Raw genomic sequence first — 17886 nt, 5'->3', positions numbered from 1 at the left:
ACACATTTATACATCAGTTAGCAAATATTTGGAGAAGACGACTGTTTACCCTTCACTGCTTCTTCAGTTATGTGATCTCAGGGAATTTCCCATGTGTTTCCATTGTTAAAAACCACCTTGAGTTCAACCTTTGAAAAGTGTTAGAACAACATATATGGTCGGGTGTTAATATCCATAAAGTGCCACAATAAGAAAAACAGACAAGAGAGATAAATGCAAATGGCCATTAAGCCCATGAAAACTGTCCAGTGACATGAATCAAAACAAAACTACATCTACAAACATTAAGTACCCACTGATGTCCAGAATTCACCAACGGTGTACTCTAATCCACCAATTGTGAGAACGTAAATTTTTTTCTCTGGAAGGCAGTTTGACAGTTTATATATACTTTGAGCCAGTAATTCTCACTTCTGTGAATGTATCCTAAAGAATAAAAAACAAAACACAGAGGAAAAACAACACGAGAAGGAACAATATTCATTACGGGGTTATTCACAACTGAAAAATTGTCAGAAGCTTCTATGTGCGACAGTAAGAGACGGATTAAATCACAATTTGACGTAGTACTAGAGAAATTTTTTCTCAAGTTGCTTTGAAATTTGCAGCGAGCTGAGCCAATCTGTTTTGCCAACACTTGCCCACGTGCTGGCAAACAAATATAAACACCGTGGCCGCGTGGTGGGCACTTGGTTTTGTGCTTAGGGCCCAGTGTGGTGCTGCTTTATTTACTGTGGGCAAGTGGGGGGCGGGCGGTGGAGAGGGGGGACGGCAGAGGGGACTATGGCCTGCGGGCGCTCCCCTCGCGGCGGACACACCGGCCCCTAACAGACTCTCTGGGGGAAAACTGAGGCTCAGAGGTCGCCCCGCATCCAGTGACCTCGCCTCGAGAACTCGAGCGTCCGTCTTCCGGCTGACTTCGGTATCGGCCTAACCCATTTGCACACGGTCGCAAGGGTCCAGAGGCCGGAGGCACCATTCCCGATTCAAACCTCGACCCTGCAACCAGACTCCCCACAGCCACGCCCACTGAGCCCCAGGGCCCGGCACCAAAGGGATGCGGGACAGGAGGTCGGTCTCCCTGGGCAGCGCCCAAGGGCCACGGCGGTCCCCCTCTCCCAGCGACCCGCAGGGACCCCGAGGGCTACCCCGTCGCAAGTCCCGCTCCTGACTCCGGGGAGCCGGAGGGGCGGCGAGGAAGTCGTGTCCAGGCCAGCGCTCGGCTCGGCCTAGTCCAGTCCGTACCCTTCGCTCCTCCCACTGGGCTGCCTCTGCTCCCCGGCCCGGCCCTGTCCGGGCGGCGGCGGACCCAGCTCCCAGCCATCCAGCTCGCTCATAGGACCGCGGCACTGCGCCCGCCCAGGCCTGGATCCGCGCGGAGCGGGGGGCGGGGCGGGGGCGTGGGGGGGCGGAGCCAGCAGGTTCGCGCCAAAATCGCGTAGTTGATCCCTCCCCAGCGGGCTGAGTCGCGCCCTCCTTTTTTTTCAAACCCCGGGCTGGGCGGGGATTGGTGGACTGGGCACTCACGTGGTTAACGGTCGCGGGAAGCCGCGGAGCCCGAACTTGCTGCTGGACCTGCGGAGACCCCAGCCTCGGCGCCCGGGCCCCCCCCGCCTCTGCAGAAGAGTCCGCGCCGCCGCCGCCGCCGCCGCCCCCGCCGGCCGCCGCCCCGAGAGTCCCGGAGCCGCCGCGCAGGCCCGCCGCCGCGGCCACCAGGCGCGCCCAGTCGCACGTGGCGGACCCGCCCCCTGGGCCGGCCGTGCCCTGGACTCCGCGGGCCCAGGTTCTCCGGCCCTCCGCCCCGGCCCCGTGGGCGCGATGAGCTTCCTGAGCCGGCAGCAGCCGCCGCCGCCCCTCCGCGCCGGGGCCTCGTGCACCTTGCGCCAGAAGCTGATCTTCTCGCCCAGCAGCGACTGTGAGGAGGAGGAGGAGGAAGAGGAGGAGGAAGGCAGTGGCCACAGCACCGGGGAGGACTCGGCCTTTCAGGAGCCTGACTCGCCGCTACCGCCCGCGCGGAGCCCCACAGAGCCCGGGCCCGAGCGCCGCCGCTCACCCGGCCCGGCCCCCGGCAGCCCCGGAGAGCTGGAGGAGGACATGCTGCTGCGGGGCGCCTGCCCAGGCGCGGACGCGGCGGGCGGCGGGGCCGAGGGCGACTCGTGGGAGGAAGAGGGCTTCGGCTCCTCGTCGCCGGTCAAGTCGCCTGCAGCCGCTTACTTTCTGGGCAGCTCGTTCTCGCCTGTGCGCTGCGGCGGCCCGGGGGATGCGTCCCCGCGGGGCTGCGGAGCGCGCGGGGCTGGCGAGGGCCCCTGCTCGCCGCTGCCCGACCACCCGGGCACCCCGCCCCACAAGACCTTCCGCAAGCTGCGGCTCTTCGACACGCCGCACACCCCCAAGGTGAGAGGACGCAGCTGCTGGGGCGCCCCGAGCCCGCGCCGGCCTAGCCTTTTAAAAAGGCAGTGGCGCCGGGAGCCGAGCGCGGCGCTGCCCGGGTTCGGTTACATAACCGCCGGGCCGCACCCGCGCTCGCTCTTCTGCGCCGCAACAAAAAAGTTGGCAGCCCCTCTTTTGGGCCCTGCCCAGAAGTTGTCCGTTAAGATTATGTAACTGAACAATGGGCCTCGTCTGGAACTTCATCTTTCAAGGGGGCTGATCGGCGCAGTCCAGGTGGCTGACGATTTAACGCCCGCCGAGTCGGGGCCTCCCCGAGCGTGGCAGCGGGGAGTGTGGCACCGATAACGTGGTTTGGAATGATGCTCGAGTGGTCCTGGCCCGACCACCTGACACTCCCGAGCGCCGCAGCCATCAGGTGGCTTTTAAACGCAGTGTTCTGTCCTGTAATTTGGGCGGCGCACGCAGGAGTTCGGTTAAAAAAAAAAATTCATGCGCTTATCGTTTCGTATCAGGTGGCCTTATGGGGGAAAGTTTGAGATACGGAGGGAGACTGCGCTTCGACTTGGGAGAAAAGGCTGGCCTTCAAGCATTTACAGTCTTAAAAAGATTCGTAAATAACTAAGGGGTAGCGTTTAAGCCTCTTTCCGGACAGAATATTTATTGGGTAAGCGTTTGTTTACACCCTTGGGTTTGCAGTTCCCAAGTTTGGTCAGCCTAAGTGTCAGGGTTAGGAACGTCCAACTGTTAAAAACCAGCATTGGTGTTGTTGCCTGGACCCTCAGGCTTTCATATACCGTTAATAAGGTATCTTAAAGAAGTAGGTGTTCAGCACCTGTTTGCTGAATGGCTAGTGAGTAAGCAGATGACCACTTCTAGAACTTTAGAAGTAACACAAGATTTTAAAACGAACACTTCCCGAAATTAAGACAGGTGCCACATTTATAAGATTAATGCAGGAAATGCACCTTTTTAAGTGAGTCAGTTTCAGTACCGTTACTAGTCATAAACCTCAGGAAGATGTGTGCTTTTGTGCTCTACTGTTTGCTAGCCGACTTGCCCACGGCAAGATCCCTCTGGAAGTGAGGGGAGGAGTCCTACGGAGGAGGCTTTCAAAGCCCTACTTGGATGGGGGAGGGGAGCTTTTATGGGGCTCCCTGACTGCTTTCCACTTTTAGATGGATTGAAAGGTTTTGTTAACTTTTATCCTCTAGAATGAACTTAATTTTAGTATGCATTTATATTCTTTTTAGGGTTAGAGACCTTATTTTACTTGGCCTTTTCAGAAAAGGTGGTTAGTATCCAGCTTCAGGCTCCTAAGTTAACCACTGTTTATTTTGCTTGAAAGATAACAAAGGCTTGTGTGTTGCTTTGACCTACACATTCAGCCTCCTGAAAGCCTTGTTGAAAGTTAGGTTGAGAAGGCCAGCTATAGCACTTGGATCCTAAACATTTTTTTCCCCCTCCTAGAGTTTGCTCTCCAAAGCTCGAGGAATCGATTCCAGTTCTGTTAAACTCCGAGGTGGTTCTCTATTCATGGATACAGAAAAGTCAGGAAAAAGGGAATTTGACATACGACAGACTCCTCAAGTGAATATTAATCCTTTTACTCCAGATTCTGTGTTACTTCATTCCTCAGGACAGTGTCGTAGAAGAAAGAGAACATACTGGAATGAGTAAGTTATTTATTATTCAACAGTGTGGTTCCCCAACCACCCAAGATTGGTTTGGTATACTTATTAAAGTTTAGTTTCAACTGAATGACATGGAAGTTTATGCACTGAGAATTTTCTCCATTATTAGCAGTTCTCAGTAATCACCTGTGGAAAAGAGTGGTATGGGAAAGGAAAGAATAAAGAGCCTAGATAGTAGGAAATCTGCTGGTGTCAAAATGAGACAGGCAGAGAAGGTTGATTTCCAAAGGCTTTAATTTTTATATGTGTGGTGGTGTTGGTGTATCTAAGCAAGAACAACATTTCCGTCAGTTGAGCTGTATCTTGTCATTACAAAATTAAATGCTTTCTTTTCTGTTTTCATTCATTAAATTTTCATTTTGTTATATACCTGTCAGACAAAGTTTTGGATCTCTAGTTGATGTATCTGTCAGATATGTTGACGGAAAAAATAATATTTTTCAGTTCCTGTGGTGAAGACATGGAAGCCAGTGATTATGAGTTTGAAGATGAAACAAGACCTGCTAAAGTAAATAGATTTTGATTTTATTGTTTTTGAAATTTGATTTTCTACGTCTTAACAAGCTACCACATATACATGTTAAATAAGCCACATATGCAGGGTACCATATATGTATGTTAAAACATAAGGTATAATTTTTAGGGAGGAGTCAAGATGGTGGAATAGGAGGATGTGGAATTTGTCACTCCTCACAAGTTCATCAAAAACACATCTACAAATGGAACAATTCCCACAGAGCACCTGCAAAACATAAGATATAATTTTAAAATTTCACACATAGTGCTATCACCATAGTGAAAAAATCATTTTCATACCTTTGTATTTTATATATATATATATATATATATATATATATATATATATATGGATACACTTTTTATTACAGAGAATTACAATTACTGAAAGCAATATGAAGTCACGGTATACAACAGAATTTCATGAGCTAGAGAAGATTGGCTCTGGAGAATTTGGTTCTGTGTTTAAATGTGTGAAGAGGCTGGATGGATGCATTTATGCCATAAAGCGATCAAAAAAGCCATTGGCTGGCTCTGTTGATGAGTATGTATTAAAGATTTTGTCTTCTTCTCTTTCGTTCAGTATGATGTTACAAATGTTAAGGTTTTAGGTGGTCAATCATTGAATTTAATTCTCTAACGTTTGAGAAGTTGTAATGATTTAATCAGATCCATTTCATTTTGTGCCATTAGTTCTTACTGGACTTGGAAGAATAATATAAGGGGTCTGATCTTGGAGCCTAACTTAAATTTCTTATTTCTAGTAGCATCCATGAATTCATAGTAAAGTGGAGTTTCATCTTTTCTGAATTCTAGGGCCAGCTAGCTTCCTTCTTTCTAACATTCTTTAATGGAAGTCTTTGGAAAAATCTGGTACAGAGTTTTAACTCCCTCTCTTTCAAGCAAGTTGTCCTTCAGCATAATGATAGATCCAGAAGTCAAGATTCTTTTATGAACTTTCAGATAAATTAACTCATTTCAGGCTTGAATAAAAATGATTTACCATTCTCTTAATCTCAAACTTCTAGGCAGAACGCTTTGAGAGAAGTATATGCTCATGCAGTGCTTGGACAACATTCTCATGTAGTTCGATATTTCTCTGCATGGGCAGAAGATGACCATATGCTTATACAGAATGAATATTGTAATGGTGAGTAATATAATGGTTCCCTTGTAAACTCATAAGCTCAAGAAAATGAACACCAAGGAGATACTTCTTTTTATCTAAGGTCTTGCTCTAATTCTATATATCTTTTATCTCTTGTAAATTCAAAGATCGGAAGCCTGATCTTTGAATTTCAACATGAATTTCAAGTGCAAGTAATTCTTACGTGGAAGTTAGTATTGAAAACCTTGTTCTTGCGTGCATATTATTTGTATGCCTGTTACTCATATTAAACTGATTTTCTTGAGAGGACAGCAGCCTTGCCATATATATTTTGGTATCCCTAGCACTTAGCATAGTGTGTGTGGGGGATATAGTAGTTAATAATCCAGGCTCCCTGCATCTAGCCTTCCCTTTCCATTTCATTTTATGTGCTGCTAAAACTGATATTGGTTACTCATAAAATGACAGTGACTCAAAAAAAAAAAAAAAATGACAGTGACTCTCCATTGATATAAATTTAGCCATTTGTTGAATCTTGCTCCCCCTTCCATCTATCCAACCTAGTTTACCACTAGAATCCACTGAGATGTTTCTGTAAAGTAAGAGTTATGCTCTTTTAGTTCCCTAGTTGTGCCTCCCTCCCTCCTTCCCCCGCTAAAACAAGCATTTATAGAGGTTTAACTTTGGACCTTTGTATAGCTTTGAATTTCATCAGGTCCTTCAGCAATCAACGTGTGTCCTTCCTTTTTTATTAAAGCTTTACCAGAGTCCCGGCCTCACTTCTGATTCTTACAGACAGCTGTTATTAAATACCTAAATCTTTATATATGATGGATTTTTATTTCTGTATATCTTCAGTGAATATTAGAGAATTTAGAATTTAATGAACAGTCGAGTAGCAAAGATTATTTTTGTTGATTCTCATTTTTTCTTAAGACCAGCCATTTCATAGCTTGTGAATAAGTGTTATAGGTAGTAGATTCAGGTTTTCTGTATTTGAAAACAAAACAGAAGTAAAAGGCTCATTTCTCATACCTGACTTCTCATTGAGTTGTCATTTTAATCTCCACCCTTGAAAGAGTAAGTGCTCAGTGTACAGCATTGCTGCTATTTTGTTTCACACATCTCGAAATGTTTCTCTTCATACCATCAAAACATTTTTGAAGCTATCGCCCATGGCCCTGTGTTTCTTAACCTCCATTTTTTAGTAACTGCATTTAATAATAGTACAACTTTACCATAATACCTTCTCCCCTCCATATTTGCTAGATGCCGTCTCCTTTTAGTTTCTATCTGCCTCTCACCTTGTTGGATGTGCCTGGCTCTCTTATTTCAGCCACAGTCCAGATACATGGTTGTGTCATTCAGATGATTTTGAGAAAACTCTTGGGCCTGGGAGGTGGGAGGGAATGAGCCATCTTGCTAACCCTCTCAGATTACAGAGACCTTGTCCTGTAATAAAGTTAGATTATAAAATAATCTTTTGAAATAGTTTATTATTTTGGAGCATTGTAAAACACTTAAGGAATATGGATCTTTAAAAAACAAATAGACCTCTGTAAAATAGGACTGCCTCTTTGTATGGTTGTTTATTTTGCTTAGATGAAAGACAGTGAGGCTATCTAGATACATTTGTGAGCTCTTCTTTTGTTTCCCATTTCCACCATTCTCTCCACATAAACCCTTGAATGTCCTAATAGGCCTGGTCTTTAGATCCTTTTCTACAGTTTCACAGGGAAGGATTCATTTATCATTCATTTGTTGTGTTGATTAACTGATATCCTTTATCTTAACTGAATTTCCTTATTGTCTCAAACATCGTTTGCATTTTGAGCCTTTTTTCTTGGTTTGGTGATAGACTGAATTTCTACTCTTGATAAACAGGTGTAGAAAAATGTTGATAGATAGGGGAGGAGAACCTGAAATATCAGATCAATAGTTTGCTTTTCTCACCTCTTGCCCTTTCAGCAACAAGATAGAAGGAACTGGCCTAGCTGTAGTTGCTAGACCCACTAAAAAGCAGCCATGTTATTTCTTGGTAAACTTGATCTAGGACTCCAAGCTCACCTGTCTGACAGGCTTCTTGACCTGCTCCCTCCTAGACCCCTCTTCTTCCTGCAGTTCAAGATTTGTTCAAGTTAAGTTCAGAAAACATACTTAATCCTAAGCTCTCCAGGTGTGTGATTTATTTATTTTTTTTAAACACATTTGACGTTTTGTTACTCAGTCTTGTTCAAATTATAGGACCTCCTTTTCTGAGTAGTATATCATTGACCTAGATTTTATTACCTTGGTTCTGATTTTATTATTCCCAACTAAGCTTTAAACGGAAGTGGTTTATTTATTTATTTATTTATTACAATAACTCCTCGTTTCCTCTGAGACAGAATATAAACAAAGTTTTTAAGTATAAACTTAAAGTTTTTTAAAGTATAAACAAATTAGCTAATTGGTTTGACTGATTCTATAAAAGTAGGTTATGTTCTTATTCATAGTAAGGGTAGTATAAATTAAAACGATACTAAGATACTGTTTTTTACTTACAAAATTTTTAGACTCTGTTGTTAAGTGTGTGGGAAAACAGGTATTCTCACACATTAAACATGGGTGTATGAATTGGTACAGCCTTCTCTAAGGGGCACTCTATGTGTGTGTGTTATTGCCCCAGATTTATCTTCCAAATCCCCAGATTTACATAAGCTTATGCTAGCAGAATTTAAGTATTAGCCATTTTGAAATCAGAAACTGAGTGTACTGTTATTTTATGTGAGCTTTCAGAGGCAATCAGATCTTGGCACTGATGGTGTGAATACCAACTCTAAGCTCTTTTGCCGGATAAACAGAAATGGTCCTCTCAGCTACAGAAATGTATTCTATATGTAATAAAACACTGTTTCCCACACACACTATGCATGTGTATATTACATTGTACATACCCTTTGACCCAGCAGTTTGTTTGTAGGAGATATACTAAATATGTGTGAAATGACCAATGTACGAAGTTATTCCTGCGACCACAGTATGTAGTATTAAAGGCTGGGAAATTATTTCTAAATGTCCATCAATTAGGGGATTGGTTAGTGTATTACCATTCAATTATACAGTGGAATTCTGTAGACAAAAGAAAGAAAGGGGTAGTTTTGTATATTGGTAGAGAATGATCTTCAAGATAAAGAAAATATGTTTTCGCTTGTGTAAAAAGGAGTTGAAAAGAATACGTAAGAAACTGATAACATTGATTTACTCTGGGAAAGAGAACCAGGTGCATTGCTGAAGTATGTATTCATAAGACAGAGACTTTACATTGTACTTTGTACCCATGTGAGTGTATTACCTACTGAAAGAATAAATAAAATTTGGATTTCACAAACAGGTTGAAGAGAATAGGTCCTATATAAAATGTCACTTTCTTGGTTGTGTGTGGTCATACAGTAAAGATGGAAGAAAAATAATATTTCAGGAAGAAGAAGATTCTAATTTTTCTTGTGTTTGTTAGGTGGAAGTTTAGCTGATGCCATAAGTGAAAATTACAGAAGCATGAGTTACTTTACAGAAGCAGAGTTGAAGGATCTCCTTTTGCAAGTTGGCCGGGGCTTGAGGTATATTCATTCAATGTCTTTGGTTCACATGGATATAAAACCTAGTAAGTATTATAGATCCTCTGACCTGTGTTCTTTAGGGTTATAGAGAATAAATGACTTCATTAAAATAATATGGGAACATAAACATCTTACTTTTTTTTTCATTGTTAGTTTTAAAAGATTTTTGACCCACTTATTAGTATTGTTTTATTTCCCATCACCTCTTCCCTTGTTATCCCAAATTTGAAATAACAAACTCACTTTTACTAAAAGTTAAAAATGTGCTGCATCTTATGGGAACCATGTAGTCTCGGAGTGGGACTTTGGGGAGACTAAAAGAACCTGTGTTTAAAGCCCGTCTCTTGTACTAGGCTATAGACCCATAATTTTAAATTAATGCTGGTGCCACTAACATGGTTATTAGAATAAAATGATAAATTTGAAAACATAGGTGCTACAAACCTGGAGGCATTTCTAGTCTGTAAAAGAAATAATAAAATTGTCACTGTATGACCCAGAAAACAAAATGATAGATGTATTGTGATTATAAATGTATTTAAAATGTTGCAGATAAATAAGCACTGGAGAGTTTAGGAACATAGTGGTTTTATTTTTTTTCTCTTTACCATTAGATCATTTTCAGCTAAAAATTGATTTTTATATATAAATGGCTCTAGTAGATCGACCATACTATGGCTCAGAACAACCTCATAGTATTCTTTCAAAGGCTTATGAGGTTTCAAACTGAAGATGCAGCAGTACGAATCAAGGTGTAGGCCTACATAATTTTATGTTAAACTGAAACAAAATTGTATTACAGAAGTAGTAATTAGTACATTGTAGAATATTTTAAAATATAGACAAGCTGGACAAAAAAAAAATTAAATCCCCATTCTTCTATTAATCTTTGGAACTACAGTTACAATATCAGTGCTACTAACAGGGTTATTAGAATAAACTGAGCTGTGAAGATGCTTTGAAAACTTATGTGCTGTACAAACATGGTGGTATTTCTAGCCTGTAAAATGCCATCAAAATGTTACTGTTTTATTCAGAAAACAAAATGGTACATGCGTTTAGATTATCTTGCATTAAAAAAAGTATGCAGGGCTTTCCTGGTGGCGCAGCGATTGAGAGTCCGCCTGCCGATGCAGGGGACACAGGTTCGTGCCCCGGTCCGGGAAGATCCCACATGCCGCGGAGCGGCTCTGCCTGTGAGCCATGGCCGCTGAGCCTGCACGTCTGGAGCCTGTGCTCCGCAATGGGAGAGACCACAACAGTGAGAGGCCCGCGTACTGCAAAAAAAAAAAAAAAAAGTATGCAGGTGAATCCTACACTAACATTTTAGTGCAAATTCCTCTCATTTAATCAAAAATAACATCATAATGTACATACTGTTTTATAACTTTTTTTTTTTTTTTGTCGGTACGCGGGCCTCTCACTGTTGTGGCCTCTCCCGTTGCGGAGCACAAGCTCCGGACGTGCAGGCTCAGCGGCCATGGCTCACAGGCAGAGCCGCTCCGCGGCATGTGGGATCTTCCCGGACCGGGGCACGAACCCGTGTCCCCTGCATCGGCAGGCGGACTCTCAACCACTGCGCCACCAGGGAAGCCCCATAACTTTCTTTTTTTAAGACAACTGTCTCTACCTTTCCATTTCAGTAAATTTTTATCTCATCTAGTAGCCAGATCATATTAAAATTTTTCCTAGTTGACCAAAGTCCTTAACAGTTGATTCGTCCAAACTCATTTCCATTTTAGGACCATGCATTACACCAGGTTAAATCCATTTTTCTTTTTTAGGTTTTACCCTTCCCCTACTTAAATAATAAAAATAATACAGACCTTGTCTTGCAAGATATCCTTTCTTCTGGGTTTGACTGGTTGCTTCCTAGCTTATTCCTTTCTCTATCCTCTAAATTAGAAGTTTTAACTAAAAGGTTGATGGATTTAAGTTAAACATTGTAGGCTAGGTGTTTTTAAGTTGAATTTAATGAGGTGTTTTTTTTTTCTTTTTTAATCTATGGAAATATGTGTGATTCACGGGAATTTAAATCATTTTGCACAACTTAGTTATATGAATTATGTGAAGAATTTTTGTACATTAACTTGCTAAAATGTTTATTTTCCAAAAGGAAAAACTATATTTGAACTGATGGCAGTTAACGTGGATCAGTAAGGTTTGCCCATACTCACTCATAGCTTGTATTAAATGTCAGACAAACATAGTGGATTCTTACATTACAAGTACAAAAGTTGAAAATATTAAGGTTTGTGAAGTTTTAAATTTACAAATATCACCGTAAAATAAGTTGTCCTGTAAATAAAGCAAAATTGGAAAGATGACTCTAGTAAATGTAACATTTATAACTTCTATACTATATTGATAAAACTACTAAAATAAAATCTGCCACTAAAACTTACGTTAATCATGAGCTTACCTGAATTAGAAGAAAAAAAAATGTGTACAGCAGAAATAATGAACCACAGAACCTCATTGGGATGTAGATGCTGTATGGTCAGCCAAACTCAATAGCTACATGACTTATTCTTTTCACACCAGCCTTGTACCATTAGATTAAAATTTGTTCTTTGGCAGCATCACAAATTAGTATGTTAATTGCCTTTTGTATTATTTCTAAGTAATTAAAACTGCTGAAGATCAGTGTGTAGGTGACAAGGGTCTAATGCAATGGTTTCCAAGTGTTCAAGGACCAGTGCTAGGCCAGAAAATATATTCCTAGAAAATACAGTCCCAGTTCTTGTCCCCTGAGATTTTCATTCTCACTGAGTTTGGGGTAGAACACATAAGAATCTATATATTTAAAAGCTTTCTGGTTGATTCTGTTATATGACTTGTTTGTGAACTTTGGTTTAACTGTTAACTGTTAGTATGGCTAACCTAAATAACTGTTTGACAGGTAATATTTTCATATCTCGAACTTCAATCCCAAATGCTGCCTCTGAAGAAGGAGATGAAGATGACTGGGTGTCCAACAAAGTTATGTTTAAAATAGGTAAGAAAGAAAAATAACCAGGTTATTTCCTCAAAATAAAGAGGGAGAGGCTGGTTTGTTTTAATTCTTGACTGTATTTTTTTCAATACTTCTAGGTGACCTTGGGCATGTAACAAGAATCTCTAGTCCACAAGTTGAAGAGGGTGATAGCCGTTTTCTTGCAAATGAAGTTTTGCAGGAGGTAGTTTTTCTCCTTTAAGCCATTTGCTTTGTAACACTTAACCAGTTGCTAGAAAACTATAAATGCAGATGTACTGAAATTTTATGCTAATAACCTGTAGAAAGGTAATACAAAATAGAAAGTGTAAACTGTTAGCTGTGGACGTATTTAATCTAGCGAAAGTCAGTAAAGGCAAAGATTTATCATATTCAGCAGTGGTGGAGTTGCAGTAAAAGAGAAATTTCCATACACTACTGGTGGAACTTTAAAATGGCATTGCCTTTTTGGGGATCAAAGTGTTAGTATTGGGACTTCCCTGGCAGTCCAGTGGTTAAGACTTCGCCTTCCAATGCAGGGGGTGTGGGTTCGATCCATTGTCACGGAGCTAAGATCCCACATGCCTCGTGGCAAAACGTAAAACAGCAGCAATATTGTAACAAATTCAGTAAAGACTTTAAAAATTGTCCACATCAAAAAAATCTTAAAAAAAAAAATGTTAGTATCTTTCAACATTTTAAAATCATGTACCCTTTGACCCAAAATTTCCATTTCTATGAGTCTCTCCTTCAGAGATAGTCATATACAAGTAAATTGAGAATGATGTAAATATGTGTTTAGCAGTAAGGGAATGATTAAGTAAATTATGGCACATAGTTAATACTGCTATTTCAAAAAGAGTGTTGCAAAATATTTCTTGATAAGAGTTTTGAATGAAAATAGAACAAGTAGAACAAATGAAGTGTATGATTCCATTGTTCTTTTTATATGTATATTTGTGTTTTATATGTATATGCGTATTTCTGACTTGTTGATGTATGTATGTTTTGTATTTTCATATGAATGCCCCTGGGGGATAGGAGTTTCTTCTGAGTTGAGTTGGGCTATTGATAAAGAAGAGGCCTTTTAGAAATGCCTAAATACTTTTAGAAATGTATTTACTTTCCCACCCCAGAGTGTATATTATTTTATCATTAAAAAAAAAATTATCTCCCCAAATTTAGCTTGTTCTCTGAATAGGTCCTAAACTTAAATGTGGCATTGGACATTTTAATTTTGTTTTATTTCTCACCCAAATCATCATTGAGGTGTAATCTTACTTTATTTTGGCCATTTTTATATTCCCTTTTCTTTTTTTTTTTTTTTTTTAAATTTTACAGAACTATACTCATCTACCAAAGGCGGATATTTTTGCCCTTGCCCTCACAGTGGTATGTGCTGCTGGTGCTGAACCTCTTCCCAGAAATGGAGACCAATGGCATGAAATCAGACAGGGTAGATTACCTCGGATTCCACAAGTGCTTTCCCAAGAATTTACAGAGTTGCTAAAAGTGAGCATTTTATGTATGAGGCACTTTATTGACATGATTCAATATTTTATTAAATTGCATGCCTTTACATTAATTTTACTTCTCTTTTTAAGGTTATGATTCATCCAGATCCAGAGAGAAGACCTTCAGCAATGGCATTGGTAAAGCATTCAGTATTGCTGTCTGCTTCTAGGAAGAGTGCAGAACAATTACGAATAGAACTGAATGCTGAAAAGTTCAAAAATTCACTTTTGCAGAAGTAAGTGATGGGGTTTTTATTTGTTTTGTTTTTACTTTCTCATTTTTATTCTCAAATTTTAATGAGAGATGATTTAGGCTTTCCATCAGTGAGGAATATAGTGGCTTGACATGTTATACGGTTAAAGATTGGGGATTTCTGCTTTACATTGGTATTTGACCTATAAATTTGTGTTGTTTCTAAAGTTTGAAATTATGGACTTAAAATTTTTTTAAACTTGCATATATTTGCAGTGGTGATAATCCCCAAGCCCCAAATTGTCACAAAAACTAAAATGAGCAGGTATCAGTTTTTTCCCTCCACACTCTCAACATAAACTAACATTTTCCTTGAAACGTTCTATTCTACTTATTTATATGAAAGGATGAAATAAATGTCGATTAGGTTAGTAGATGATTCTCGTATTTGCTCTGAATGACCTTTGACATTTTTGAAAACTGGTTGGAATGATCATTCTAATTCATTTGCTTTATTGCTGCCGTTTTGATTCTAACCTAATAAAACTGACTTGAAATATTTAAAGGTTCCTTTGCCATCAGTTTGATAGCCATCATAGTTCATATAAAGAGGAAGTAGAATTTTCCTTTTGTCTGTATTATGTAAAGAGATCTTCACAATACTGTATTTTTTCTTTCCTCAGCTGCATGAGTAATGATATCATGCAAAGATCTCCCAACTGATAATGTAGTTTGTATTTGGCCTCTTAGGATCCCTTCCTAGGATTAATACAGTAGGTGAAAAGTCTTGTTTCCTATTTTTACGTTCTTAGAGAACTCAAGAAAGCCCAGATGGCAAAAGCTGCGGCTGAGGAAAGAGCACTCTTCACTGACCGGATGGCCACAAGGTCCACCACCCAGAGTAATAGAACATCTCGACTTATTGGAAAGAAAATGAACCGCTCTGTCAGCCTTACCATATACTGAACTACTCATTTCCCACCCCCCAAAAAAAACTGTGACAAGAGGAAGCTAGGTTGAAATCACTGCTAGAATCCAGTTTGCAATTACTTTCTCAATCGGTGTCAGTAGTTTTACTGAAATATGTTTTAGGACTTTTATTTGTGAATTACAGTTGAAAGCTGTATTTTGACCAGTGCTCTATCAGGCTTTTGTCTAGTTTTACCAGTCTGTCTTCTGTAGGATGTCAGTCACTGTTGGATGTTACACCAGCCTTTCCAGGGTTAACCACTGTGGTGGTGTGCTGCTTATAGTTAGCTGTTGCATTGTAATAAAAGGTATCTGTCTCTGTAGTGACTTGTAAAAAAGGACTCAAGGGCTTTATTACATACCTATTCTCCCTTTGAAAAGGGAAATGCTAAGAGACTCGGTACTCCTCAGTCTTCAATGTACCTGTGTGTCAATCTTATATTTCTTTTTTTTAAATTGTGAATTATACTTGTATATCCCACTGGGAGCACTTTGTAGGCATTGCATGCACCATGGAATGATGATTCTGTGGAAGTACTGCCTTGTGAATTTGCTGCTATTTTAGTTGTGTCTTTGCTGTAAAATTGTAGCATTAAACAATCATCGTTGTTAATAGGCTTTCTTTTTAAAACAATTATGTGAAATATATAGCTGCTCTTGATGAAAAGCAGCTATTTGCCTTTTTTTTTTTCTTTGAACTTTGAAGCTAGTGCATTGGAGAAATGCACCTCCCCCCCCTTTGGAATGCTGTATTAATGTAGTATAATTATTACTGGTTTTGTACTTTTTCCTGATAATGCCCTTCCCTGACTCTTTTTAAAAAATGTTTCCTCCCTCCACCCAAGTTTTGTACTTGATTATATTGTTAGTCTGTTTTTTAAATGTTTTGCCTGGTTTCTCTTCAATATTTGTGTATATAAACTAATCTTGGTGATACTGTACATAGCTATTTGAAATGCCAGAATGACTTCTGACTGTCCCAAGCTTATCACAAAATATGTTTTATGTGTGATTAGCCATTTGACTAATAATACTGGCTAACAGATGTTGCAAAAAAATAGAATCTGTCTATTGTTTGTTTTTCTATTTTGGTTTAAAACATGTTTGCACTAGTCTGTTTGACTTGTGTTTTATTAACATTGATTGGCATATTAAAAGTCACTCTGAGCTTACTTTAATTGTCTAAATCTTTGTGATGCCTGTTTTCTACTATTTTATCTCCATTATCACTACATTTTAAAATGTAGAGTATAATGTATATGAAATACTAAAAGCAGAGGGCACATTTTTGACAGAATATGAAACACTGATTATTTAATGATGAGCTTTAGTCTACATTAGTTACATTTTGAGATTTAACAAAAATTTACCCATTAACCCTCAATGTTTTTGTCATAAATAATATCTTTACATCACATTGCATATTATGCATTTGATCTGCTAGAAATGTATAATGTGGTTTAAGATAGCTTTAGATTATTAAGTGAATATAATGGATAGGACTCAACTTTTTAATTTGAACTGAGTCACAGAAGAGTTTTGAAGTGGAGAGGGTTTTAACTCACTAAACTGGCCTGGATTTTAGAATTGAGAGTGCAAGTTTAAGTGATTAACAGTGCTAATTCTATGTGACATCTTTTTCTGACATAGATTAGAACCAGAGAGTAAGCAGTGAAGGCCTTTTAGCGGGTAAAAATGAACATTGCAAGATCCTTGGGCTTTTTGATCATGGGTACATCATTTCTCTTGATTAGGGTCTATTTCTTTCTGCTATAAACATTTCTAACAAGCTTGATTATTTTAGCTTTTAAGCCCACGCACGGCATGTTAAAAAGTACAATTTAGAGGCACTAGAGGAGTTGGTGCAGATAAATTAGATATAAAACCTGACAGGTATGGAAGACAGAAAAAGCTGCATAGGCTGGAGCAGGTAATACATTTCAGCCACTGAGGACAAAGCTATAAGAAATATAATAATTGGTGTTTGTGAGCCATCACTAAGTTGTTAAGGTGCATTTTTCTAGTGCACTAGCTTCAAAGAAAAAAATCAGGTGTTTTTCATCAAGATTTGCAGTAAGTTTTTCACATTGTTTAAGAGTAGTAGATTGAGTAGGAAAAAAATCTGATTTTCAAAGAGGGAATTCTGAGGCTCTCTGAAAACTGATCATGAGAATTGGGCTCATATTCAATACAGTGTACTTAGGTTAAGTGCCTTTTATGTATAACTGGTAGACCAAAGAAATAGTGTTTGTCCACTAGGGACTTGGGATAAAATAGAGGAGATTCATGTAAACACAAAACGACAATAAAATGTGGTAAGTGCTATGTTGGAGGGATGGCTCAAAGGACAATTTATATACCTACACCTTGGGAAGAAGCTGGTGGCAGGTTAGAGAATGGATCGTGGGAATTAGGTTTAGATTGGCTTTAAGGCCATTGTACTAAATCAGTGTAAAAGTAAGGAGGGCCTGAAGAGGTCTATGCATGGAAACAAGGGGATAGGATTTCATTAGATGGGCACACTGCACATTGAACAGGTTTTGTTTGTTTTTATAATGGAATAAGAACTTGTTAGCATAAGGTCAGAATTGGGAGAATCAGCTGCAAGTGCTAATATGGAAGCATTGAAGAATTTCCCAGAAAAATTAAAATGCAGAGGCCTGTTATTGTTTGAGACAGATATTTAACACTGATAAAATTACTTTTTTGGAAAGCTAACAAGTGAGGAAGAAAGTTTTAAAATATTGATTATGCAGTTGAGTAGGAGGAATCCCATACTGCAGTTGACTACAAATCGAAACTGTTGCCTTACCTTTATCTTGCCAAGAATCCAAGGCAATGCCCTTTTATTAATGAACTAATGTCTTTTGAAGAGCCGATTCTTAAGCTTTGATTTTTTTACTCTGTTCCAGAGGGCAAGAAATGGTATTT

The 17886-nt window shown here is 39.9% G+C and overlaps 1 protein-coding gene across 1 annotated transcript; it reads left to right on the top strand.

The window, feature by feature from the left end:
- The first annotated feature begins 1504 nt into the window (after positions 1 to 1504).
- WEE1 (WEE1 G2 checkpoint kinase) lies at positions 1505 to 16133 on the top strand. The gene is made up of 11 exons (XM_022555748.2): positions 1505 to 2394; positions 3859 to 4064; positions 4527 to 4590; positions 4970 to 5142; positions 5627 to 5748; positions 9203 to 9349; positions 12208 to 12303; positions 12399 to 12484; positions 13621 to 13791; positions 13884 to 14029; positions 14799 to 16133. Exons 1-11 carry the CDS (start codon positions 1819 to 1821, stop codon positions 14950 to 14952), a joined length of 1941 nt encoding a protein of 646 aa, XP_022411456.1. The 5' UTR covers positions 1505 to 1818; the 3' UTR covers positions 14953 to 16133.
- Positions 16134 to 17886: the final 1753 nt, after the last annotated feature.

This window comes from Delphinapterus leucas, chromosome 7 (assembly GCF_059928025.1).
Source record: "Delphinapterus leucas isolate spDelLeu-1000000601 "Yukka" chromosome 7, BTC_Dleu_Yukka2, whole genome shotgun sequence".
NCBI classification, from domain to species: Eukaryota; Metazoa; Chordata; class Mammalia; order Artiodactyla; family Monodontidae; genus Delphinapterus; species Delphinapterus leucas.
The sequence above is the reverse complement of the archived record's forward strand: the minus strand, read 5'-3'. Positions and strand labels throughout refer to the sequence as shown.

What these genes read in the sequence shown, in the direction of transcription:
- WEE1 (XM_022555748.2), top strand. Translation starts at nt 1,819, where the DNA reads ATGAGCTTCCTGAGCCGGCAGCAGCCGCCGCCGCCCCTCCGCGCCGGG. An exon ending in TTGGCTGGCTCTGTTGATGA is followed by an intron (nt 5,143 to 5,626) that starts GTATGTATTAAA and finishes TCAAACTTCTAG; the next exon opens with GCAGAACGCTTTGAGAGAAG. An exon ending in CAAAGTTATGTTTAAAATAG is followed by an intron (nt 12,304 to 12,398) that starts GTAAGAAAGAAA and finishes CAATACTTCTAG; the next exon opens with GTGACCTTGGGCATGTAACA.